The sequence below is a fragment of the Sander lucioperca genome, chromosome 13 (genome assembly GCF_008315115.2).
Source record: "Sander lucioperca isolate FBNREF2018 chromosome 13, SLUC_FBN_1.2, whole genome shotgun sequence".
NCBI classification, from domain to species: Eukaryota; Metazoa; Chordata; class Actinopteri; order Perciformes; family Percidae; genus Sander; species Sander lucioperca.
The window spans coordinates 483,074-511,020 of record NC_050185.1 but is presented as its reverse complement, the minus strand read 5'-3'; the positions used below and the strand labels follow the sequence as shown (position 1 = coordinate 511,020).

Genomic DNA, 27,947 nt, shown 5'->3' with positions numbered 1-27,947 from the left:
AAGTGGCACTTGCTTGTGCCAGCAAAGACTGCTGTCACCTACTGAGATTGAAAGACAGCATTAGAGCTAAACTATAACTGAAAACACTGAGTATTCAGTTTTGCCAAGAGGCAAGTGAAGCCAACTGTTACACTGTTTTTTCAACTTCATTTTTCCAACTGTAACAGTTTGTCCCTCCAAACTTTTGGTTTATGGCTCAAGCCTTCACTGATGCTACAGTCATACTTTAACAGTTAACAAACTTTTTGTGCAGCATAGAATGTGGGTCAAAACAAAAAAACAAAAAAAAGTTATATAACACAACAACATGTGCTTGCTCAAATTTGTAATCATGTAATTATACTTTAACAGTGGGAGTATCTGTTAAGCCTTGGTATTAACTGTTAATCCATAGGCTTTATCAGAAAATACAATAACAAAATCCCCAATCTGGTGAGTATTTTAGGAATCAGGGCCACATGTATTGTGATGGCATGAATACTGCTCCTAAGCACATACATGCAATACTGTCCAGCTGCAGAGTTACTATTTGTGCACCAAACAGCAGTCACAGGAGCTTTAAGACTAAGGCCTAGGATAGGATAACAAGTAGGCTGAGCAATACAAAAAGTGAAATATGGGATACATATACATACATGGTATTGCCGAAAAATAAATCCTGGCAATGACTGATTTTCAACTATGGACAACTCAGACTACGTACAGACTAAAAATGTATTTTTATTGGATCAATTTGGTGAATTGCCAAAAATTACCTTGGAATAGCTACATTTTTAAATACTTGAGGTGCTGTAAAAAGAAACTGCTCCATAATTTCTGACAATAACAGATATATTTGAGTTAAGGACATCTCTGACTACATACAGGCTCAAAGTCAACCTGCCTACATGTACTAGGTATGTAACATAAAGCTATTACCTGTATCTGTATGGGTCATCAATATCTGTATTCAGATTATACTTGGAAGTTGGGCGTGGCTTATCTGTATTACATGTCTACTACCATTTCTACTCTTACATTACCATTACTACCACTACTCCTCTTACTTTGTACATGTAAATATGTATGTATAAGTTTACCTGCCAACTAAACAATATAATATCTTAACAATGTTCCTGATTTTATTAAATAATAAAAAACAATTTGTACTTGAATCCCATCTTCAAACAAAACTACACAGTTTTTATTTAGGACAGCCTAATATTAAAAATACGGGAGGTTAGTGAAATAACACAGGTCAAAATAGCATTGAACCATATAACATAGTTTTCTTTAAAAACTGGAGGTTGTGTATATACAGTAATGGGAGAAGGTTCAGATGGATGTAAAGTTGGTGTCTAGAATTAAAAAAGAGAAAGCTATCAACATAAACCGGCCATAACAGCTCATTGAGCCCTATTGCATAATTAAAAAAAAGAAGGAGCAAGATGTGCAATAGAATGAGGTTCAGATGAAAAAATATGTTGTTTTAAATGAGAAAGCTACTAAAACATTTGAAAAGCTCCCTGGGCTCATTAGCATGCACTTTTAAGATGGTTACCAACTTCAGACTAGGGCTAGGACAAAAAAACATCTGTGGAAAATCAAACGTGTCTTGGTAGTAAAGTTAAATCACGAGTCATCAACCAATGGGTGCACTCCCTCCAGGACCAAAAAGGAAGCAGCAAATGGCCATAGACAGTATATAAGAGTGGACCAACAGATCCCGTTGCTCTGGACGGAGACCAGTGAAGGATGTTAGAAGCACTTTTCCGATGATGGCTGAGCGTTACTGAGCAGCCTCCAACTGAGATAGACGACGTAAATGTGATGTGAGCAACCTGTCTGAAAGTTGTAAGTCTTCTGATAGCTGTGCCAAGAGAAATCTCAATCATTCCCAATCTAGCAGAGACGGAGAGCGTAGGTATATGTAAGGAGATAACATAGACACAGGCTAATTATTGATCACTAAAATGATAGTTAACATTAGTAATTAAACTTAAACAGCTAATGGAAGTCGAAACTGTCTGCGAGCTTCTCCTGTACTATAAGGTAATTCCTCTACTATGAGACAGTAAGTCCCATGGTTATGACACAATCGTCAGCCTATTTTTATAAAAACGTCTGCTACGGAGCCATAACGTGAAGTACAAGGTAATGGAGCCTTTTATACATTGTCGTGTTTCTTTAGAAATAAACAATGGACAAATAGAGTCTTTAAACGCTTCAGATGTAAAGTTATTCTCTGTCAAAGTGACGTCAAAATGAATGGCAGTCAATGGAATGCTAACGGGGAGTGAGTGCTTATTAGCATCAAAATGGCGCCATAGGAGGTTCGGGTTGTGAGGAGACGCTTACCCCCTTGCAAACGGCTAGAGCCAGTGTTGTTTATGGTTGCTATGGCGCTGCGCTGCACTAAGCTAATACTAAAGAGGGAAAGTTGTAGATTTTCAACCCTTCCGAAGCGAGTCATCCAACAGGAGTTTTACCGGCAGATAAACGCAGACCTCCGGGTACTGGAGGCATTCATTTGCATGTACGGCAGAACTAGGGTGACCAGATTTCCCGGAACTAAAACCGGGACACTTTGCACGTGACTGTAGTGCTCGTGCACGCACACACTTTTTAACGTGAACATGTGCCAGCCCAGGTCAGACATAGACACAGACAGATTAGACACAATTTTGCCAACAGCACACGTAGGCCTACTGCTCACAACATAATGGGCTATCTCAGTTAATATTCATGAATTTGGCCATTTGGAATTAGGCAGAACAGAAAATCTGCCAACTTTCCCTTAAGTTACCAGCTAATGCTAGCGGTAGCTAGCTAGCTTGGTTAAATCTTTTAAAACAAATCTAGTTGTAGTCTTGCAATGTGTGATCCTGCAAGATCCCCAGTCTTTACATATTATGACAGTCTTTAGATGATTGTCTTTAGATGTGAGATGGTGTCAGACTTTAGCTACTGTAGCTGTCATATTTCACACGGTTTTCATGATAAATTAGCCGTCGAGGCTTTTGTCCTGTTTCTCACTCTGCCTGAGGAGAAACTGCTGTATTTGCGCTGTTGTTTATTTGAAACACTGATATTGGAATGTTCTGGTAGTTAACATACATTTTGCAGCGCAGGCCAAATTTCCCTCACTGCCATTATCATTTGAAGCATTTTATTTTCTCTGGTCACATCACTCCTTTTGGCTTTCAAGTACCTGACAGGGACTGTTACCATGCTGCTCGCACCCTTTTGGGTTTCCTAAGCAACTTAAAAGTGGATCGGAGAAGATTTGCATCCTCTATGATACATGTTTTTTCATGCAACTTTACTGGTAGCTTCCTTTAACATGCAAGAATTCCACTCACACAAAGCATTTTTACAGTGAATACACATACACACTGTCATAATGCTGATCTGCTTTCCTCATGCTTATATAATGGGTGGGTGGAGTGGGCTGGGGCTCAGTGATGGCTCCTGTGTAGCTTTCTTTCTTTGGGGAGTGAATATTCCAGCTGCATCCCCTCCCTACAGCTAGCCCTCCTCCACATTGAATAAGGTGCCAGCTAATCCTTTTATCTCCCAACACACACCAATTATTGGTAAGCCATCAGTGCTCACTCCTCTGGCTCTCACCTCCCTCAAGGAAATAACATTGTTTAGTCAGATTGGTGGTGTTAAAATCAGTGGTGGTTTCTCTAGGAGGCCAAAAGAAGCCACCCTATAAATATATTCTTATAAAGAAAAACTAAATTTATGATTTCCACAGTTGTGTCTTTTACTGATTTTTGCCATTTCCCTTATTTTAACATACCATTATCATTTATTTCTGTAGCTGGTGGAGCGAAACAGCGCCCCTCTGCCACTGCATGCATGGTGCAGTCCTGAGCTCTGTCTAGTGGTCAGTAAAATGCTACCATTTTGTTTCCTGGCATACCTAAGAGAAAAAAGTAAACATTTTCAGCCAATCAGATTGAGGCCAGGCTTGACCGAGGTTGAGACTGAATGGTCAATTCATCGTAAAAACAACAACAAGGGAGGCCAGGTTGAACCTGGCTTCTCACCAATCACATGCCTGCACTGATCTCAGACCTGCTAGTGTAACTACACGTAAGGCCGCGTGCCGGCAGGCAGTTATTAAGTTAGTTAGCAAGTTAATAGAATGGATGGAGAGCTTGAGTTTCTTGTAAAATATGACTTTACTAAGCTTGCTTTTGGGCAGCAACTGAAGATCAAACAGAACTGTAGGCCTACACCGAAGATGGACTTGACTCAGTGAGAGCTAAGGGAAAAGCTAGGAATCGTGCAATTGTGAAGAAACTGATTATTGCTGTTCTGTATCTTGGACGCCAGAAGCAGGCATTCCCGGGCCACAATGAGTCAGCTACAGTGTTTCCTATTAATTAACTAGACTGTGCAGCCCCACCATTATCTCAGTTTACAATAAGCTGTATTGTATATACCTGCTTCCTATAGGAGCCATGGTTGACTGCATTTTGCAACAAAGTCAAATAATTCTGTAGGATTAGGTTTCAAGACCCAAAATGTTGGCTGTTAGTAGGAGGCAGGATGAAAACGTCAGTCTCCAGTGTGGAAGTCATATGCCTTGTACAGTAGACCCATTCATTCACCCAGACCTCATTCTTAAGAGGTTTTACAGTACTCCTTTTTCCTTTGCTACTTGGAGACGGCAGTCATTAAAGAAGGGTGGGAACAGATTTAATTATCTTCCTCTGATTAACTCATCAGTTAAATGTACTCAACAGTTGAATGTAGGACATCATTTAGAATATGCACATATTGTTTAGGGTGCTGTAGTCTGTCACTGAAAATTACAGATATTCTTCTTAAGGCAGAATAGGTGTCTTCTAGGGATATAACGATGCATCGTGAATCGGTTGGATGGTGTTGGAGACATAAGAAAAGTGCTGGTTGGGTTCCACCTCTCACTAAGTCGTGTACCCTTTATTTCACCTTTTATTTCATCATTGAGTCTAGAGTTCTCATTCTCTCTGCTTCACCTGCAGAGCAGCGGCATCACCACTGAACAGTCCCTCCAGGATTTAGCGATGTCGTGATCGCAACAATTCAGACAAATTCAACCAATCACCGTGAATTTGGTGCGACTCGCAATTTTGACCAATCACCGCAATTTTTCCGCAAATTTGACCAATAACCGGTGTCCGGGTTGTCTCAGTGGTAGAGCAGGCGCACATGTACTGAGAGGTTTATGGCTCGACGCAGAGGTCCAGGGTTCGAATCCAACCTGTGACAATTTCCTGCATGTCTTCCCCCTTTCTCACCTAGCTGTCCTGTCAAAATAAAGTCAGAAAAAGCCCAAAAAAATAATCTTAAAAAATAAAAAAAAATAATGCGTCAGTATGTGACTCTGAGGCGTACTCTGAAAGCCACTGACCAAGCGGGAGTGAGAATGGGTTGACGTAACACACGTACGTCGCCAAATGCATTTCCTTGTTTCTGATATGAAGATGAGACTTGAACATCTCACATTTACCAACAAAACGTACAGCGAAAGACCGTGCAAAACATTTCAGACCTTCCTGCCAACCTGTATACATTTTAACATCAATGTACACTGTAACATTTTTTCACTCTAAAGTCGCTGAAAGCTGCTACTGTTTCCTGTCGACTCTCTGCAGCGGGCGGGGCTGCTACTCAGTTCCCCCCGCGACCAGTGTTGGGAAAGTTACTTTTAAAAAGTAGTTTGCTTGTTACTCGTTACTTCTTAAAAAGTAATCCGTTACTTTACTTAGTTACCCTCTATGGAAAGCCCTGACTCTGCAATAAGCTAATAAATATGTCTGCTACACCTATTCATTGGTCCAGCTCAAGTCCATGCTTAGTTCTATACAAACTCTTTTTTTTTTTAAATCACAAACTGACTGACGTTATTTGCATACATCTGCTAATGATCAATGCACTGCAGATAAACACAGATATCACTGTGAGAAATAACTCAGAACATCATGGCAGGTATTGGGACCAAATGAGATTTAGCAGTGGAACTGCATTAGAAGAACACAGTAATTGATGAATCATAACCCACAGATTTATGTTAATTCCATGCCTACTCACTGCCCCAAGCATGATGGGAGTCTGGAGTAACAGTGGCTCTTATGCATGTGTGGCTGCAATTTCCTGTGAGGTCAGCCACGAGGCGGAGGTAAAGCACAGTCCATTGCAGCTGGGCCAGCTAAGTGTGTGGGTGTCTTAATGACCTCACAATTGTGGGAGGAATAACTTAGCTGGCAGTGCTGACTATAAAAAAGGTACTGAGATCTGCAGTAGTTCTTGCTATGACGATCATGCAGTACACCAGATGCACAACATCTAGTATTACATAACATACACATTATACAATTTAGAGCTCTACACAGGTGAACCCTATGTCTGCCTCACACTAGATTAGTAAAAACTGTTACAGAGTTTGCTGTGGTTTCAGCAACGTAGACACTAGTCAAAGCTAATACAGACCAGTTACAAAAATATCTATCGTCTTTAGACTCTGGACAACTCCGGATGATTTAGCTCAACAAATGAGATGTGAGCCTTTCTTAAAGTGCTCATATTATGCTTTTTGGCTCTTTCCCTTTCCTTTATTGTGTTATATATCTTTTTTGTGCACGTTATTATATTATTACAAATTGAAAAAGCCCAAAGTCCACCCAAAAGGGACTTACCATCTCCAACAGAAAACACTGTTCACAAACTGCTCCAAACAGCTCTATTGTAGTCCAGCCTTTACTTCAGAGACAAACGTGGTCACTTTGGAACACACGTTATAATGCTCGCCTAGCTGCTAGTGTGGCACGCCCTCATACTCTGCTTCTGACTGGCTAGTAGTCCTTACCTAGCTACTGTCAGGGCACACCCTCATACTCTGCTTCTGACTGGCTAGTAGTCCTTACCTAGCTACTGTCAGGGCACGCCCTCATACTCTGCTTCTGACTGGCTAGTAGTCCTTACCTAGGTACTGTCAGGGCACACCCTCATACTCTGCTTCTGACTGGCTAGTAGTCCTTACCTAGGTACTGTCAGGGCACACCCTCATACTCTGCTTCTGACTGGCTAGCAAGGCAAGGCAGCTTTATTTGTATAGCACATTTCAGCAACAGGGCAATTCAAAGTGCTTTACATAAAACATTAAAGAGCAGTTAAAAACGATTAAAAACAAATTAAAAACCAGTCCAGTATAAGAACAAGTTAACCGAGTCCAACTCGGGCCTCCCAGAGGACTTATGTTTTCTGTTGCAACTCAGGTTCCAATCCTGGCCTCCCACAGAGGACTTTACCAGTTCCAAACTGGGCCTTCTTGCCATCCATCTTGGCATGGAAAAAGTACTTTTATTCTAAAATATAGTTGTCGTTATAATTCTTAGTTTCTTTCTTGGAAAAACCTTCGCAAATTCACACTTTTTGTTATAAGTGGTCTTATTTCAACCGTAAATCCCCTTTATAGTCGTAAAAGGTTGTTTCTTATTAAACCCACACAATGCAATCAGTTACAGTGCAGTATAAGAAATTAAGAAATTAACAATTATTTAAAGAAAGGCAACATCAAAAAGAAAAGTCTTCAGCCTTGATTTAAAAGAACAGAGTTGCGGCGGACCTGCAGTTTTCTGTGAGTTTGTTCCAGATATGTGGAGCATAAAAACTGAACGCTGCTTCCCCGTTTAGTTCTGACTCTGGGGACAACAAGCAGACCTGTCCCGGATGACCTGAGAGGTCTGGGTGGGTCATAGTGTAGCAGCAGATCAGAAATGTATTTTGGCCCTAAACCGTTTAGTGATTTATAAACCAGCAAAAGTATTTTGAAATCAATTCTTTGAGGCACTGGAAGCCAGTGTAGAGACTTCAGAATTGGAGTGATGTGATCCACTCTCTTGGTCTTAGTGAGGACTCGACAGCTGTCTGATTGATTTTTTAGGTAGACCTGTATAGACAACGTTACAATAGACAAGTCTACTGAAGATAAAAGCATGGACAAGTATTTCCAAATTCTGCTGAGACATAAGTCCTTTAACCCTTGAGATATTCTTATGTCTTAATGTGGCTGTTGAAATTCAGGTGTGAGTCCATGACTACACCCAAATTTCTGGCTTTGTCTGTTGTTTTTAACATTGTCGTATGAAGCTGAGCACCACTGACTTTTAATTATTCCTCTTTTGCTCCAAAAACAACCACCTCAGTTTTTCCTTCATTTAATTTAAGAAAGTTCTGGCACATCCAGTCGTTAGTTTGTTCAATGCACTTAGCCAGTTTTTGTATTGGATTATAGTCCCCTGGCGATAAGGTTATGTAAATTTGTGTGTCGTCCGCATAACTATGGTAACTCATTTTGTTGTTTTCCATAATCTGAGCCAGTGGAAGCATGTAGATGTTAAACAGAAGAGGGCCCAGAATGGAGCCTTGGGGAACTCTGCATGTCATATTTGTTGCTCAGATACATAATTACCTATAGATACAAAGTAGTCCCTATTCTTTAAGTAGGATTCAAACCACTTTAGTACTGAGCCAGAAAGGCCAACCCAGTTTTCAAGTTGGTCTAGTAATATGTCATGGTCGACCGTATCAAATGCAGCACTGAGATCAAGTAATACCAAGACTGAAATTTTGCCACTGTCTGTGATTAAGTGGATGTCATTAAAGACTTTAACAAGAGCCGTCTCAGTTCTGTGGTGTGGTCAAAAACCCGACTGGAAGGCATCAAAACTGTTGTTTAGTGACAAAAAAAGGTTGAGTTGTTGAAAAAACGCTTTTTCAATGATTTTACTTAAAAATGGAAGGTTTAATATCGGCCTATAGTTGCTCATTAGTGACGTGTCTAGATTGTTCTTTTTTAAGAGTGGCTTGATGACTGCAGTTTTCGGGGCCTGTGGGAAGATACCTGAAAGAAGAGACGTGTTTACAATCTGTAGAAGATCAGAAGAACATTTTTGAAAACGCCCATTGGTAGAATATCAAGGCATCAGGAGGAGGTTTTTAGATGTTGTATAATGTTGTGTCATATTGGAATTTGTTTTACCTGGACACTGTGACAACACATATCCTATACTTGATATTGAGGCACTGAGTGTTTGTCTAATTTTCTGAATTTTGTCTTTGAAGAAGGAGGCAAATTCATTGCAGGCCTGGAAAAAAAACTTCAGATGCTACTGGTACTGTAGGGTTTGTTAGCCTATCGACAGTAGCAAACAAAGCACGTGAGTTATTCTTGTTTTTAGCAATAATGTCAGAGAAGAAGGACCGCCTTGCATTCCTTAGTTCCAAATTATAAATGCGAAGTCTCTCTTTACAGGTGTCATAATGGACCTGGAGATTAGTTTTCCGCCACCTGCATTCAGCTTTTTCTGTTCTTATCAGTAAGACATTTCTCCATGGAGATCTTTTCTGACACTTTGACCTTAGTGGGAGCAATGGCATCAATAACATTTGTAATTTTACAATTGAAATTATCTACAAGCTCAAGCTAGTAGTCCTTACCTAGGTACTGCTCATGTGCGACTCCCAACAAAGATGGGACAGAAGTGAGATGTCTCACTCTGTAGCTAAAACAGAGCTCAACACACAGGGTTAAAAGAGGAGCTGCAGCAATGTGCAGTACAACAAAAATATGGTGTTTTTTGAAAATTAAACCATGTAAACCTTTTCTGATATAACCTCTAAATACAATTATGGACCTGAAAATGAGCATAATATGAACACTTTATAACACTCTTGACAAAAGCAGGATGTGGAGCAGTGAAGCTGGATGTAAACAACAGTAAACTCAGTCTTCTGGCTCCCTCTACTGGAGCTCCAACTTCACCTATACTACTGTACATCTATATATTCCACACATCCACATTACTCCATCTCAACTAAATATCAAACTCAAGTGAAGATGCTGCATAGCAGACGAGTGGAATAAATACAGCTTCAGCCAGAAACTTCACTGAGAGAGATATTGTGTTGTGTGGGCACAGGTATGATTGTTTGACATTTCAACAACCTACTTAACTATTAGCATGTTACAGCAGCAACACATTTCCTCATACAGTAGTCACCATGGAAATTGCACCTGTTATACTTAATGAACACTAGAACAGATCCAACATTTCTTCATGGGTAGGTTGACATTTCTGTTGTACACAGAAACTCAAAGCTTTTAGGATCAAAAGACCAAAAGGATCAAACTTTATTCTAAATTGTCACATACACACAGTACAATGTAGTGAAATTATATTACTGCATTTAACCCATCTTAAGTATTAGGAGCAGTGGACTCAGATATGTGGTTGAAATCAATACCAGGTTACTGGTTACAGGCATTTCTTATCTGATTACTCGATTAATCTATGGAACAATCGGTATAATACTTGATTACTAAAATAATCGATAGCTACAGACCTATTATTTACTAAACCTTTGGACTATTGCTTACAATAATATTTTACAACTGGAGCGTTCAACAGTCAAGGGACATGTTGGTAATTCCAATACACTTGAAAATGATTTTTATTCTTATTATCATTACTTATTAGTTAGCATTACTATTGTTGTTGTTGTTGTTGTTGTTGTTCCTTTTATTATTTACTTATTTTATTTTTTATTCCCATATTCTTTGCGTGAAAATAAATAACAGTTCACAGCTACTGTAGTTTCAAAATGTTGTAATACATATTAAAGGAATTTTAGGGTGTATAGTGCAGACTGATTTGGAAAACATAGGCATGTGATTCACTTATGAAATCATATATCTAAAATGTGCTAGCTCTTGTTTCAGTCCAATTTCATATCTGAGATTCTATAAAGCATGTCACTGCCTGTTTTAGAAATGGTATTAATTAAAAATTCACTCAAGGAAATAATTAAATAATGAATATCAGTTGAAGAACACATTTTAAAGTTTCTCCTGTCCATTTTCAACACTGATGTACATTGTGACGTTACACCGCTGAAGTCTGCTTACACTCCCTGATTTAGAATTGTATTAGAATAGTGATGACATGTGTCAGTGTGGAGATTATTTATTGCGCATTTCAAAGCAAACATCTTCTAAATGTACATATAAGGCTTGATACACACAGATTTCCATGTGTGGGACGGTGTGAAAACAATACTCAGATATTACAGATTTGTTTCCTGAGCACCGTCATCCTCACTCAGATTCTCATAAAATACACACCAGGCCTAATAAACATGTCACACAGACAGAACGACAGCCACTGCAACATATATGAACATGACATGAAATGTGTGATTTACCATGTTGGTGGGACGGGATTTGTCATGATAACATGATTCATCACAAGTCTCTCTCTCTCTCTCTCTCTCTCTCTCTCTAAATGAAAAAAAAGCAACAGAGAGGATTTTTAGTCCCTCCCTCTTTAGTCAGCCAGTCAACTTAAGTTAACGTTAGCTTTGCAGAGATCGTTAGCTGATACCAACCAAAACCAGCAAAATCAATGTGATGCTGAGTTCTGTAATATTGTAGCTTAAAGTGTACCACATTTGGCTTTAGCAAAACATTTTCTACTTACGGCTTTAAAGTTTTTTATTCTGACCTTTAATTACGTCATTATAGGTGACCTTTTATGATATTCGGTATTTTCTGTCATATCTATACCTATATTAATTTTACAACGTCAGATTTTCACGTTAAACGTGGCCAATGCTTCGAATAATGAGGAAAACGAAACTTCAGAGAGAATTTCAGAGAAATCCCAGTGAGCAAAAACTTCCCACTGTTCTGAACGCTCTGGTTTAAAAGTTTTTTTCTACTCTCGGCTCCGTGTCACATGACACGGAGCTGGGTTTCTATGATTGGTCATCTGCTCCAGGCAGGCTACTGCATTGTCACATGTAGCTACATGCTTAGTCAGGAAAAGCTGTAATCTTCTTTTATATCTTCTTTTCTATTTTGGGTCACATTACTACTGGAACATGTCCAGTTGCGTAGTATTAGGTTTAAAAGCTTTTATCCACGATTTTTGACGGTAGAAAGTGCTGCTATATTCCATTACAATCCATTGCTAACTACAAGTAGCTGCTTGCTAACACCAGGAAAAGCCATAATCTTGGCTGCCAATGTGTTTAATTTCTCCCCAATTTTGGGTCACATTACTACTGAAAAATGCCCAGTTGTGTAGTAATTGGTTAGAAGCCTTTACTGGTTTCTCACGGTAGAAAGTCTGGCTATATACTCCATTGCACTAACAGCGGAGCAAAGACGTGGAGACTCTGAGATCCGGAAACGCTGACCGATCAGAGCAGACTGGGTTTTTCAGGAGGGGGGCTTAAAGAGACAGCGCTCCACAGAGCGTGTATATGGGTGCAGCAGACATGGACAAATAAAGTGGTTTTTTTTACATTAAAGCATGTAAACATGTTCTACATTACATGTTTTTTAGCTGACACTTTTATCCAAAGCAACTTACAATTGCTATATATCAGAGGTAACACGCCTCTGGAGCAACTAGGGGTTAAGTGTCTTGCTCAGGGACACATTGTGGTTGATGTATCACAGTGGGAATCAAACCCAGATCTCCCACACCAAAGGCATGTGCCATATCCACTGCGCCATCACCTCACCTCTAGTAGAAACACAAAAGTATGAACCTGAAAATGCTTTATATTAAAATGAGATATCTTTTTCGATAGACCAAAGAGGTTTTAGCCAGCGTTAAAGGGAAATCCCCAGCGCCAAAACATCTTTGACTTCTAGCGGTCAATTTCCCTTTCATCCACAGCCGCTATATTTTACATTTCACATGCAGCTGGCGCTGATAAGCCAACTATGCTGCATTGTTTTGACTGGACCTTTTTTAAACCTGATGCATACTGACGGGAGTACACATGAGCTGTAGCCTACTCGAGACCCCCTTTTCAAGTGGACTTGGGGCAAGATTGACCGTACATCAACTGTGCAGATGAGTGATTGAGTAGTGGGGATGATGAATGGGTTAATCCACACAATCCCACTCTGCAGTGATGGGGTTTAGCTGGGGCACCCACGCCACTGGCCAGATTAGACAGCAACTAATGCTTTGTAAGATGATTACATCTATTTCAGGAGGCATTTATTCCATCACAGAGTTGTAACTGCGTTTGATTGCATTGCATAGACCTATTGTTCCTCATCTTCCTTGCCAAAAGAATAGGTAAGAATAATAAGGTAATAACAAGATATTTAGGGTCCCTCTTTGTTGAGTGAGTAGGAATGAGTGTGTATAACAAATCTGCATGCACACTAACAGAGTCTTGCAATGATTAAAAAAAAAACAACAACAAGCCATTAAAATAGAGTTGTGTCCATTTACAGACAATTAGGAAACTAGAACTCAAACATTTAGCAAACATGTGTCACTGCTTTCTATTACTAGAACTTAATATATCCTGATGATAACTCATGGTCTCTGATAAATGAGTGACATTAGTTTACTAAGTGGCTCACTCTATATTGATCAATGATAAAAAATAACCATTATTACTTTGTAATGACAGCGTGTGGACAATGGAAGTTCAAAAAATGTTTAATGCACAACAGCATGAGGGAAAGATATGAGCGTGTTCCTGGTGTTCCTGGAGAACATCTGTTGCAGGATATTATGTAAGCATTCAGACGTAGGGAAAGATTACAAAATGTAATCCACACATTAAATAAAAAACGAGTCCTAATGGTGTGTGTCCACACAGTTAATATTTGTTATCTAGAAAATATTTTGCATTGTCACTCTGATTTGAAACAAAGGAACAGGCAAGGAAGCTTAAGAAATGTGCATGAATGAATACAATTAAATTAACAGGTAAAGCAATGTCAGTGAGTCAGTCAATGAGTCAGTGAGTCAGTAAAGGCTTGATTATATTGTCGCGTGACAACGTGGCTCGGGCCTCCGTAGATGGCGCACTCTACGAGCATGCACATTTATTATATATATATCTATATATATATAGATATATATATATACACATATACATACATATACATATACTAGGGCTGTCAAACGATAAAAAAATTTGTATCGCGATTAATCGCCAAATTTCTATAGTTAATCACGATTAATCGCATGTTTTATCACATGAATAAAATTCTATTATTTTGCATTTCAGAACTGTTTTTAAGTGCATATTAACAATGGAAAGCTATTCTTACCAGTGTATCTTAATTGGGAATCAAATGAATGCAAAGAAAGTCACTTTATGAACTTGACTTTAAGATTTGTAATTATTTATTTACTGTAAACAAAACAAAAATGTGTGAATCTGTCATTATTGCACAATTCCTACAAGTACCTAACCTAACTGAGATGTAACACTAACACTTTGCTTATACAGTACAAACTAAATGGTCCAAAAACCAGATGCCACAGCAGGACATTTGAAAGCACAAGTGCCGAGTTACAGTACAAAAACTCGACCACGAGACGCAACAACTTGCGGAGCTTTCGTGCTGGAAACAACAGACATGGTGATGTCATTTTATGGCTTGCGCACCTCGCACTGGGAACACCGCAGCTACCATAAACCTAGCTTAAAGATGCAGTAGGTAAGACTTATAAAACTAACTTTCTGTCATATTTGCTGAAACTGACCATATGTTTGAGTAGAACTACATTAGGCAGAAAAGAAATCTGGCTCCTCTGGCACCACCTACAGCCTGTAGTGCGATTTGCAAAATTCCACCCTTCCCTGTTCAGATGCGGCAATCAGGGCCGGGGTGTCTAACTGCGTGTCAATCACTGCTCATGCACACGCATTCATTCTCCCTTGTGGGGGGAGGGGCTTAGGAGTCCGTTTGGGCTTTAGCGGAAAGGGGGGACTGAGAAGTTGTCGATGTTGATGGGACACATTTATAATGTTTAGGTTTAAAACTCTGAAATAGTCTCTGAAATTAGTTAAGATTACAAAACATTTCCCTTTTATTCTCAGTGCATGGCTGCATCATTTATTTAATTTTTTATTGTAGTGGCCTTGTCTGTACTTGCATATGTTTTGTTTTTTGAATAAAATGCTGGAAATAAAAACATTTAGCTTTTTTTCTTTTTAAATGATCAATAAGATACAGTAAACATAGAAAACCAAGATTTTTTTATCTAACTCTACTTTATGGTTTTTCTTTCCATACTGACGAGTAACAGAAAAAACACCTCTAATTAAACCGAAAAACATATTTTGCAGCACAGTGTTTCCATTTAGCTAGCTAGCTAGCATGGTTGGCAGTACGCTAAACAAGACATTTTTAGGCGACCAAATGTTCTTATTAACTTTGATGAAGTGAAAAGAGGGTTAGAGTTTTAAGATGAAAACATGGACAACAGCCAAAAACAAGTTCAGGTCTATTTTAATGTCTACAGTGTTAGCATGGTTAGCATTGCTAAGCCTCTGTCCTGATTGACAGGTCCTAAAGCATCCCCTGCTTTATTGTCTATTTTAAGATAAATGGGACCATAATTTCAGATTGATCTCATGAATTCGTATGCCATTATTGGCGTGTTATGAAGACGCCGTAGCGGGTAGTATGGGGCCTATGTAAGGGCGAAAATCTGCGTAGGGAGGATGGGTAAAACACAGGACTTTCACCCAGGAGAGCAGGGATCGTGTCCCGCGTGTGATGTTTCCTTTCCATGTTTTTTGTTTTCCTAAACCCAACCCCGTTCTTCTTTTCCTAAACCCAACCTCGTTCTTCTTTTCCTAAACCCAACCGGTTCTTCTTTTCCTAAACCCAACCGGTTCTTCTTTTCCTAAACCCAACCCGCGTGTGACGTTTGCTAAACCCAACCGTAGCCTCGTGATAACACGTAGCCTTGCGATAACACACCACGTGGCTTCAGAAAGTGCCACGTGGCGTGTATGTTTACGCTGTGACGTTGCAGACTGCCATCTGCTGTATACAGCGTAGACATACGCACAGATAGCTCAAAATGCGTTCAGATAACACGCCACTTGGCTTTAGGAAAGTGGAGTGTATGTTTACGCAAAGTCATGATGTCATGTTGATAATTTACAGAATGAACATCATGCTGTATTGAATAGGCTTGAAAGTAGCGCTTGAGACCATAAATTCATTATGAAAATGTCTACTGAGGTAGTAATAAATCAAGTGAGAAGTAGGCTCATCTTTCCCAAAGACTATAGAAACAGACTTCTTTTTGCAACCAGTGGAGTTGCCCCCTGCTGGTAATTAGATAGAATCTAGGTTTAAGCAACTTCATTTTTCAGGCCCGGAAGCAGGAACCAGCACTTCTGTTATTTATTTTAAAAGCATTGAGAAAACATTAGGCCGTCACATTCTGACTAAGCTATTAGAGTTTAGGAGAGGATGCAGAGATGCTAGCAAGCAGGGAGGTACAGGTGTCATGACGTCACAGTCAAGGTTCAACACGGCCCACGTTCACAGGTCACACAAAGGGCTTTGGTGGATGGAGTAGGCTTACGTGGGTTTATTCACTAGTAGGGCTGCACGATATATATAGTTTTAGCATTGACATTGCAATGTGCTCATGTGCAATAGTAAAATCGCAGGACATGTGATAGAAATGCTACAACTTTTTTGCTGCTTGATACAAAAGGAAAACTTGTACGGTTCTCATTTTCCATGACTAATGTTACCAGCAGACCCTTCCCCTTTAAGACAGGTGATCATGTGGGTAATGTGTGTTTGTGACGTAGACTGGCGGGGTTTGTTATGGGAAGTAAATGCTCTCCCATATGTGTGTAGAGAAGAACGGTAAGCAGCAGCTGCCGCAGACACAGTGAAGTGCATGCTTTTCCATGGGTAGTGAAAATACAGTAGTCAGTACTTTTGCTACAAAGAAGAAATAATGCACCTGATTAATGCAACGTTGTCACGACATCTCCTGACCATTCTTCAACGAAGACTAAAAGCTATTTACCAGCTACAAGCCAGGCTAAAGCGAACTGAGTTAGCCTCAAGAAACAAGGGTCTGTCCCAACTACAGTTCGGAGTCGCGAAACTGGACACGTAACACTAATCTAGAGAAGTCTGTGTCTGATACAACATGTTTATGTATCTTTGGGGGTGGCAGTAGCTCAGTCTGTAGGGACTTGGCTTGGGAACCAGAGAGTCGCTGGTACAAGTCCCCATACAGATCACGTACAGAGTGTGGACTGGTAGCTGGAGAGGTGCCAGTTCACCTCCTGGGCACGACCAAGGTGCCCTTGAGCAAGGCACCAAACCCCCAACTGCTTGGGTGCCTTTAATGGGCAGCCCCCCTCACTCTGATCAATCTCTCCATTTGTTCATGTATAAGTCCTGTTGGTGCATGTGTGTGTATTTCGGGCCTGTGTGTAATGTGTAACACCAACAGAATGCGGGATTAATAAAGTCTGTCTTCTATTTTCTTCTTTCATAATTTACACCGATTCCAGGGTTCTTGGATACACAGTTTGTTGCTAGTCCGTGACATGCAGGATCTGCATGCACAGCAAACCACCAATCAAAATAAATATTGATCAATTAATCAAACAACCAAAGCAGGTCCCGCTAGTCGATGACCACAAATGAGCGAGGAACAGGAGGGGAGCAACATCAGGGAGCCCCTTTACTTTAGAGAAAGCAACATGCAATAATTATTAATACCATTACTCATGACTTTAACCTGAATTGATAGAAGAGTATTATATGAATAAAATGATGTCAAGTAAGTCAACCAGTGTATTTAACTACCTAATTTCCCCCTCCAAAGCCACTATCTAGCCTCTAACTAACATGTTACCCCTTCCTCAGCTCCTATCATACTCATCCTGACCATAGCACACAGCCCAGCAGAGAACAAAGACACTTCCTCACTGAAACAGTGACACAGTCTGCATCTTGGGTTACACAGTCCCAGCTGCAATGTTTGCTGCAGTGTGTCAAGTGGCTATTATAGAGAAGACACACCAGCCCGATAATCGGGCGTCGGGCCGTCTGGCGAGGTCGGTGACTCGAGTCTGTTCCGTGTGTCCCGTGCCGTCGGCCGTCCGAGGAGCCGTCAGCATTCATTTGGGCCGACCCAACATGTTCAGTCGGGGACAGGGCAGTCGGGACTCACCCGGAAATGGGGAGCGGATGAGCCGCTCAAAATCTGACGAAAATCTTTTAAACTGACCTTTGTCAATCTGAAATGAAGACAGATTCAGCAACTGCACGGCCTATTTCTCGCTTAAAATGTTTTCAGAAACACATTTCGGTGAACTATTTTAGTACAATATGAGATCGTATTCTGAACAAGTCTGTCTGTGAATTTCCGGAGAAAAAAGAACCATGTGACGCGTTCGTCCAATCAGCTGCCGGTCTTCATTTTCTGGTAAATAATCTGTTAATGAGACTGTTAATAAAGACTGTTAATGCAAACAATACAGAGCAGCGCCGCCTGCTGCTATGGAGACGTATTACGTTTCGCGCAGAGCGTACGCTCAAGTCGGCGTCGCCTCAGTGTGTTCTGAGGCATTTTTTGGACCTCGGGACCCGACTGATCAGTCCGACTGGCTTTTCTGCCGACGGTCGGCCCGTCTGGCTGGTGTGTCAGGGCCTTTAGGTGAGTGATCAGTCAGACTCCAACTCATCACTCAGTGACAGGAGACAAATTAAAGGGATGGTTCGGAGTAATTTCACCCTAGGGTCCTTTGCACTATGACCTCAAGCCAAACACCCCCCCAGAAGCTTTTCTCCCTTGGTCTAACATTGGGCAAGTTAGCGCTATCAGCCGAATGGCTTAGTGCAGGCGCTAATGGATCCAAAGGTGTATCTTGTAAATTACCCCACTAATAATGCAGAATGGTACCAAACTTCTACAGTAGTACAAATAGGTTCTGTACTCATAAAACTAGACATTGGAAAGTTTGTAAGTATACCAGGAGTTTATTTAAATAACACTTGCCTGATGGCTTTGGTCTCTACGAGCAGTCGGCGGAAAATTTATAAATTTAATGATTAAATAAGGTAGTGTCTCCAAACTCACCTCAATTATAAATTGTCTCCTGCTAGTTGTACTACAGCACTTACTTTTAAAAAATAAGTTGAATTAATAAATATTTTTGTTGTATCTCTTTTCGGTGTTGTAGTTTGTAGACAGTCCCTAAGCACTCGTCTTACTGTCGTCTCACCGCCAATGTTAGACCAAGGGAAAAAAGCTTCTGGGGGGTGTTTGGCTCGAGGTCATGTTGCAAAGGAGCCTAGGGTGAAATTACTCCAAACCATCCCTTTAAGCCTCACTGATACAAATCCATGCAACTATTAGACTGATAGCCATGCTGATTGTGTACAAGAGAGATAATGCCACTAAAGTGAAAAACACAAGACGGTGGAATACACAGTAGCTTGGGGTTGAAGTTGTGCTTGTTGGAGAACTGTTGTTTGACTTTTGACAGTAGTCTCATTTTTGGATGATAAAACATACTGTTGGGAAGACAAGAATCAATCCAGGTGTGCATGTGACATTATTTCTCATTTATGAAAATAATAAAGACATTTTTGATTGAATAAAGAGTGATGTAAATGTTAATACAAGTGTAGATAACTAATAGACCAAATACAATTTGGTCAATTATTAATGTTTTATAAGCCTTAATAAAACAGGAGTTCAAACATTTTAACTAGCCTACTTCACTCCATATTCACATGTTTGGTTGAATGTTGTGCTTAGAGCAGTGGTGGAATGTAACCAAGTACATTTACTCAAGTACTGTACTTAAGTATATATTATTTTGAAGTACTTTACTTGAGTATTTCCATTTCATGCTACTTTTACTTCGACTCCCCTCATTTTGAGGCAAATATTGTACTTTTTACTCCACTAGACAGCTTTAGTTACTCTACTGATGTAGATTATTAATAAAAAAATAACTAATCGATTATGATAAAATATATTAGGCTATCCGGAAGTATATAAAGTAATTAGATTAGCCGCACCCATAAAGAGTACATTTAGTTTTGGTACTTCAATATACTGTATATTTTGATGCAAATACTTAGGTACTTTTACGAGTACGATTTTGAATGCAGGACTCTTACATGTAGCCTAATATAATATCTGTACTTCTTATTCCACTGGCTTAGAGTCTGTCAGACAAAAAAAGGCCGGATAATGCATTTTAAAATTAGCACAAGAAAATGGAACCAGGGAAAATATTATTACACTTAATGCAAAATTAGAACAGTTTGAGAGGCAGAGGGACCGCAGCGTTCGCTAACGTTAGCTTCTTGTCTCATCTGGGGTCTGATAAACAGTAAATTCATCAACTTCAGTGTCCACAATGCTATTTTCCAATAAACTGTAGCTGTCATATTTCACAGGACCTGCATGAGTGCAGATTTCATGTCGTAGCTTTCGTCGCTGTTTGTCACTTTGCCTAAGATTGAGTGAAGTAGTACTCGCCCTGTTGTTTATTTGGTTGCCATGACTTCGCGAGTGATGACGTCCTGTCACTGTTCCAGTTGCTCACCCTAAAGGGGAGAGAGAGCTGATGACAGTTCACTGCAGAGTCGTGTAATCACGACTTTATGACTTTTCATAAACAGCTGAAGGAGCGGTGGTGTGCGGTGTACATAGCGGAAACCCTGTTGTGCGTCTGCCCTATTTCTGATACCGTGGCGGCACAAATTAAATTTAATTTCGGTTAGCTCTACAGTATAATTTCCGAATATGGATGGGACAGGTGGCCGGCTAGCGTTAGCTTTCCACCGAGCTCTAACTCCTGCCCTCGTTCCGCGTTTCCACTTTCTTGCACACCGCTTTCAATGTCCGCTTCCCCGGCTAGCGGCATCAAGCGACACCGCAGGCTGAGGTGCTGGTCTCCGTAGCAGGCGAAGCTTGCGTAGTGTGTCGAGTATTCCGTCTGTAATAAAGTTTTCTGCATATTCTCCGATCTGTCCCGGTGGTACACGTGTGGTAGTTTGAATGCACATAATTGCAAGGTTGCTGCTAAAAAGAGAGAGCCTGTTAGCTTAGCTTCAAGATGGCTGACACTCGACTCGCATTGGGTAGTGACAGTCCCACCCCCTATGGGCGGGTTGAAAACATGCGGAACTAGCTGGCTGTAGTCCATAGCCTCTGGGCAAAAATGCCTCCGATGACGCAAAACGACAATTTTTGCGTTTTTTTCCAGACCCACAATACAGAGAACTCTTGTCTCAGGGGACATGAGGGAGGGAAGCACGGTCATTCGAAAATACTACCGGGTTTTGCAAAAGTAACCGCTAACCGTAGTTAGCTGCCATTAGGTAGTTAGCCCGGTTAGCTCTACAGCTGTCTCAGCCCCAGGGTTCAAGGAGCCAAACCCAGAAAGAAAACCATCTCGGGACTGTATTCCCTGTTGTAGAAATGGCCTCCTCCATCAGTATCCGAGGCTGTTATGACAGTTTAATGTAATGTTAGCACACAAAGCTAAATAGTTTCTTTAAGTTTGATGATAAGGCCTGCTATGACATATTTATGACAGCTTATGTTGTCTAGGTTAATGTCAAGTTGTCATAACACCTACATCTCAAACAATGCTAACTTAGCATTAGGGCTGCCACCTCTTAGTCGATTAGTCGACTAATCGGTCGTTTTGGTCTTAGTCGACTAAGATTTCTTTAGTTGATGAGTCATTTTTTATGCTTATTCATGCTTAATTACTCATTTCCAAGAAACTTATGAGCACATTTCTGGTAAACACAAGATTTAAAGTGGTGCTTTTGCAGGTTTAATTGTGTAGAAACTCAGTTTTACAGATGGTTCATTAACTACATTTATATTGTGCTTTTCTAGTCTTAACCACCTCTCAAAGAGCACAGCTCTGTCGATTACATCAACTAATCGATTAATCGACAAAATCATATAAGTGTTAGTCGACTAAGAATTTCTTTAGTCGAGGACAGCCCTACTTAGCATTAAAAGAGTCATAATTTATCGAATCACAGTTGATGTCAACAGTCATGAACATTCAAAAAGACTCCATGTTCATGACAGGTGTCATGTCATGGTTATGACAGTGTCAAGTCAGTCTTATGCACACCCCTTCAAGTAAAATGTTATGTGCATCGTTATGCTATGACAAGTTTGTGAAAACAATGCCGGTAAATGTAAAGCAGACGATGAAGCTGCTACACCACAACAATCAAAACAAAGGCAAGAAATTACGTAGTCTACATCAACTACTCCCCAAAACTCAACGAATAAATCCCGCGAATATTCAACTATATATATATGCAATCTCGCCAATAAACATGAATGTCCACAGACTTCATGCAGTTTATGAATGCTATTTGTTTATTGAAAAAAGTCAATAGTGGCTGACACAGCACAATGAGCTGTCATAAAGACACAGATTATTAACACATTTTCCTCGGATGGCAAGTTTAAACAGAACATAGGCTATAAACAGTGCAAACGGAAATTCAGAAGGTAGCCTACTGAAAAGCCATAATGAAAGTGCAATAACAGAAAATATCCAACATCTGTGTGCTCCTGATAAACTGACACTTACTAGCTGTCACTACAGTCATCTATAATCCTCATTTTGCACTTCTGGTTAGCGTTCAATAAAATGCCCGCTGCTTTAACGCCTTTGCACTGCAGTGTCTTAAGTCACAAAGAACAACTATGACTTGTTTACCCACATCGCCCCCAGATGCATATCTGATACATTGCCACTACTTCATTACTGCACCATGATAAAACCACAGATGAACGAATATTCGACAATAATGCGCCGCATCGATAAGTAGTTTTGATAATCAAATATTCAAATAGTCAACTATTCTGTGAAACCCCTATTACAAAGTGGTGACCACAATTCGAAAATACTTATATATATATATATATATATATATATATATATATATATATATATATATATATAATAATATATTTGTATTAGGGCTGAAACGATTCCTCGAGTAACTCGAATAATTCGATTACTAAAAATCCTCGATGCAAAATGATTTGCCTCGAAGCTTCGTTTAATCAATGTTACCGACGTTGTTTCCGCACGGAGGATTATTACTGTCGCACACCGGGCTTACGCTGCTGGCTACACATGCCATGAAGACTGATTACAAAATGAAGAAAGAGTGTAAGGGGCTGGAGAAGAGACAGGCTGGAGAAAACCACAGAAAGTGTCCAAAGTTTAGAAACAGTTCGAATGAAAACGAAACGAACGAAAACTCTGTACAGTGTGTCTACTGCAAAATCAAACTAGCTTAGTACAATATTAACACGACGTCAGTGCTTCAGCATCTCAACACAAAACATTGAGTCTAACTTAATCATCCATTCCACGAAGCGGACCCGACAAAAGAGTCGTATGGACGATGAAACTACACCAACTGCCTTTTGTGTATACAAATTAGGGCTGCAGCTATCGACTATTTTGAAGAGAGAGAGGGAGAGAAAATGGTGTGCAACAATTAGCTGTTTTTCCGAAGGGATAGTCAACAAGTCAGCTCTTTAGATCAGATTGTGGTCACCACTACGTATTTTCTTGTCTATGATTTTGGTAGTTGTTGTGTTTGGTTTAGTTTCATCGTCCATACGACTCTGTGATTAACTTTTGTAGACTCAATGTTTTGTGTTGAGATGCTGAAGCACTGACGTTGTGTTATTATTGTGCTAAGCTAGTTTGATTTTGCAGTAGACACACTGTACAGAGTTTTCGTTCTAATTACATTTGAAGTGATTCCAAACTTTGGACACTTTCTGTCGTTTTCTCCAGCCCCTTACACTCTGTCTTCATTTTGTAATCAGTCTTCATGGCATGTGTCGCCAGCAGCGTAAGCCCGGTGTGCGACAGTAATAATCCTCCGTGCGGAAACAACGTCGGTAACATTGATTAAACGAAGCTTCGAGGCAAATCATTTTGCATCGAGGATTTTTAGTAATAGTAGTAGTAATATTTGAGTTACTCGAGGAATCGTTTTAGCCCTAGTTCCAAGGTAAGTTCTGATCTGATCACAGTCACTAATTGCTGTTAAAACGCAGAAGATTTAAGATTTAAAAAAATCTGCTAAATCTGATCAACAAAATGAAAATGGTAAGAACTAAGGAGAGGCTGAGAGAGAAACCAGATCACAGTCCGTTTTGGCGCAAGTAGTGGCCTGCAGTGTTCTGTAGTTGCTGCGGCTGTTCTGAAATCAGCCTATATCTAATGTGCAAGTTTGCTTTAGGTTTTACTTATAAAATGTTCTATGAAAGGGCTGCATTATTGTTCATACATGCATTACACAAGACAATTAAATAAATATAAGAACTATTATTGCTGCATTGAGTAGGAAGTTAGTAATTATTAAATGCAGTGAGTTTATTTCAGCACCCCCAACTCTGATTGCCTTCTAGCGTCCCTGAAACAGGTAGTCTGCACATGGATCTAGAGACCTGTGTGGTGTAAAGACTGGACTGATCAAACTGTGGACACATTAGGAAGACTGCAGTCATGCTGTAATCCTCTGCATCTGAAAGTTGTGTGTTTTCATTGTTTAATCACATCACATATATCTGCTTATTGTTTATCATCACAAGTTATCTTTCAAAATAAACCAATTATTAAATGTAATGTAAGGTTCCGTGAGCTAGTACAGAGCAAGCCACACAGTATTAGTACTTCAAAAATGTGACACTGCTTTCAAATTCTTTAGTTTTTCTGAAAATCGCTACAATATAAACTTAACAGAAAATACCAGTTGCTTGAAGGATTGGTTGTGTTTTACTAACTTACCAAGAAGAGCTTCAAACAGGTTGCTTTTGAAAATCCCCATTACTCTCAAAATGGCAGTTTTGAGCTGCTGCTCCTCCGGCTCCCTCAGTTTAGTGCAGTACTCCTCCAAAAGCCCCAGGACTCGAGCTGTGTCTGCAGAGGAGGGGGCAGATAAGACAGACTTTGGTGCTTCCTTGGTTTGTTTTCTTCATATAATATATTGAGATATATATATATATATATATATATATATATATATATTCTTCATATATTCATTTGACAATATTTAGTATGATACATTTAGGCCACAAAAAGTACATCAGCCCAGAGGCTGTAAATATAGAGATGAGTAAACTGAGTTTAGGTGGGTTTAACCCCCTCTGCAGCAGCCTCAGCCTCAGCTCACATTTTATCAGAAAAGGTGCAAGAAGATGCCAGAATGTGGTCAAAAGAATGTAGACACCCGGGCATTCCAGCCTTATGTGACAGTTGGACATGTCATTCCAAAACCATGGGCATGAATATGCTGCTATAACAGCCTTCACTCTTGTGGTTTTGGGCTTTCCACTACGTTTTGGAACCTGGCTGCAGAGATTTGCTCCCATTCCACAACACTAATGTTGGGTGATAAGATATGGCTCGCAATCGCTGTTCCAGCTCCTCCCAAAATTGCTGTGCAAGGGGTATTGCCATGTTGAACGAGGAAAGGGACAAAGACAAACGTATGTGGAGAGTGTCCACATAGCTTTGGCTATATAGTCTGTCTCTGTCGTTTGTATAATGGAAACCAAAAGGTTGAACAACCAATCTTGACTTTAGACTGTTACTATAAACTGTGGACAAATGCAATGTTGGTAATGTGACAGCATCCATAACGTTCACATTTGGTATTTACAAGGTCTGAAAGCTGGAGGAGCAGAAGCTCTCATTACCTGTGGCACATACATTAACTCACCTTTTTTTCTGATAGGCATGGCTGACTCCGTGTAAATTTGACTCTCTGAGGCTTCCAGCTCAGTCTTCAATGCATGGTCAAAAAGTTCTTTGCTCTCTCTTGATGGGATGGCAGAAAACAAGATGGGTTTTGATAAACGTAGCTCCTTTCCAGCACTCTGAAGAGACCTTAAACCAGAAGCTGTACACGTGGAGTCCAGGGACCACCAGGGAGGACCTGAGGGAGTATCCAGGGGGTCTTTGTCCAATGAGTAAAGTTTAGTTCCACAGACTAGATTTTAGCACAATGAAATAATGTGATCACATATGTCTTTTGTTTCAGATGACAGTCCCAATAGTAATCCACAAAAGATCAGATACGGTCCCCTGTAGCAATGTCTCATCAACTCTACTGTATACGTACAGTAATTCAAAGGTCCTTGGTGTGAGAACGCAGGGGAACCCCTGGGTTTAACACATTCTGCACGTGAGGTTGTACATTACTTCTGTCTGGGCCCACTTCAAAAGAACATCCTTTGGCTGAGGAGCTGGCAGACCATTCACTGCTGGTCCAAACATCCTCTCACAGACAGATGGGTTACAATACAGAACTAGAGACACACGGGTGGACAACCAAGCCGCGAAGTCCTCACTGTCAGATGAAGAGTGTGTAGAAAAGCTGATTTGAGTCGAGCAGAGAGCCAAGCCGTACCATACAGTTGAAACACGGCATTAGTGTCCCATGGTGACGAGGAGCTGTCAGGTCTGAGGGCTGGCCTGGGTTAACACTCTCAGCTCCATCCACAGTGACACACAGACGGTGTAGTGCGACAGTCCTGGGTCGGTCCTGTCTGAAGAGCTGGTCCACATCATTTATCCTGCCTGAAAGTGCATACCTGAAGTTTCTTTTTACCTGCCTACAAGACAAAACTCAGGAGAGGAGGGTCCACCACACTTCGACGCCAAATGAATGTCGAGTTTAAAAACATGTCACTTGTCCCCGCGTTTTCTTTTAAGAATTTAGGAAATGCCAGCTACAGTCACTTCAGAGTTTATGTCTGGAGGTTTTGACTTATGGAGGGACATGTGTGTACGCCCAATGAAGAAGATAACGACAATTCATTAAATTTAAATAACTCTAACGCTGCCTGTAAACGTTGCTTCTACGGATAAACAAGCATGCGTGCTATTCATTAGTTAGCTAGCATTCATGCTAAATCACCAGCCAGCTGCGGTGCCAAATGAAATGCTTTCCCAGTGCGACGCCTGGCTGTAGGAAAATACCTGCCTGCCAACTGTGGGAGAAAACGCATGGCTCTCAAATGATTCCATGTATTTTCATATTCAGTAAAATGGTGACTGTGCATTCGCCGGACATTTCCCCTGATAAAAAACAGCACTGTCCTCGAGCTGCCACATCTCTTTATTCTTTTACCAGGTACTGTAACGTTACAGTTGCGCTAGCCATATGAACAACTGACAGCATCACCAACAGTTTCCATTGCCAGGAACAAGCTAGCCACAAAGAGAAACGAGACTTCCGTTTATTACTTTCACAATAATACACTCGCTAACGATAACTTTTGAATAGCTTTATAGAATTGCAGCTTTAACTAACAGACTGTCTATATTTTTACATTCATGGGTATAATATGTAATGAAGCTACACATTATTGAAGTGATTGAATTGACAGTCAATACAATTAGAATGAGATTTTCTAAACATAAAAAGTAATTCCCACAGCCAAGCCATCCTGTTAATTACGGCTTTTAAAATATAAACATGGAACCATATTTTTCAAACCGTAATTGTAAGGTTTAACTTGTGCTTTCTCTTTGTGTGTGTTTTAATAGCCTAAATGAAATAAAAAACACTCATCAATTTAACTCCGTTTATGCATGGCTTTCCTATTAACATTATTAGCATTACTTGCATCAAGCCTCACGATGTTTTGATCCACCTCAGTGTTGCCAATGCCTCAGACACATGGGGTGTGTGGCGTTGGCGCCTTTCCTTATCCTTTCATTGCGTGATAGTTATACCCCAGGATCAAACTACATATGACATGCTTTTGGCTCATCTGAAAACCCCAGTAGCCAGCATAAACGTTTTATTTTCCCAAAGTGGCACGCTCCGAAATTTATTTTGAAGGCAGAATCGCCTGACTTTAGGGCGGAATGCAGTGAGCATGACGTAGCTGTTTAACTTACCTTAGCAACGCAAAGGCTGGTCGCTGGTTTGCTGGTTCCGTCTCGATTGACAGGACGCGACAACCAATCGTATAGGGGTATTTCTTGTCGCATCAGGGCGGATCAACCAATGACAAAGCTTTAGACATATGCGAAGGTGTGAGTTGAAATAT

At 40.3% G+C, this 27,947-nt stretch overlaps 1 protein-coding gene and 1 long non-coding RNA gene across 27 annotated transcripts in view; one reads left to right on the top strand and one right to left on the bottom strand.

Moving 5' to 3' along the window:
* The window catches only part of dlg2 (discs, large homolog 2 (Drosophila)), a 261,578-nt gene extending 234,516 nt beyond the window's left edge, over positions 1-27,062 (bottom strand). For 13 of the 26 annotated variants that reach the window (XM_031311118.2, XM_031311124.2, XM_031311127.2 and 10 more), the window contains exons 1-2: positions 25,607-27,061; positions 24,673-24,804 (exon numbers count right to left, since the gene is read on the bottom strand). In XM_031311118.2, coding sequence (XP_031166978.1) covers positions 24,673-24,804; positions 25,607-25,625 — 151 coding nt within the window. In that variant the 5' untranslated portion in view covers positions 25,626-27,061. Of the gene's footprint in view, positions 1-24,672; positions 24,805-25,606 lie in introns of all 26 variants that reach the window. The other 13 variants (XM_031311122.2, XM_031311125.2, XM_031311128.2 and 10 more) reach the window with 3 other exon arrangements.
* Positions 316-21,995, top strand: LOC116058332. Its single transcript, XR_004107014.1, has 3 exons — positions 316-325; positions 3,974-3,981; positions 21,894-21,995. It is a non-coding gene; the product is annotated as an uncharacterized LOC116058332 (long non-coding RNA).
* Positions 27,063-27,947: the final 885 nt, after the last annotated feature.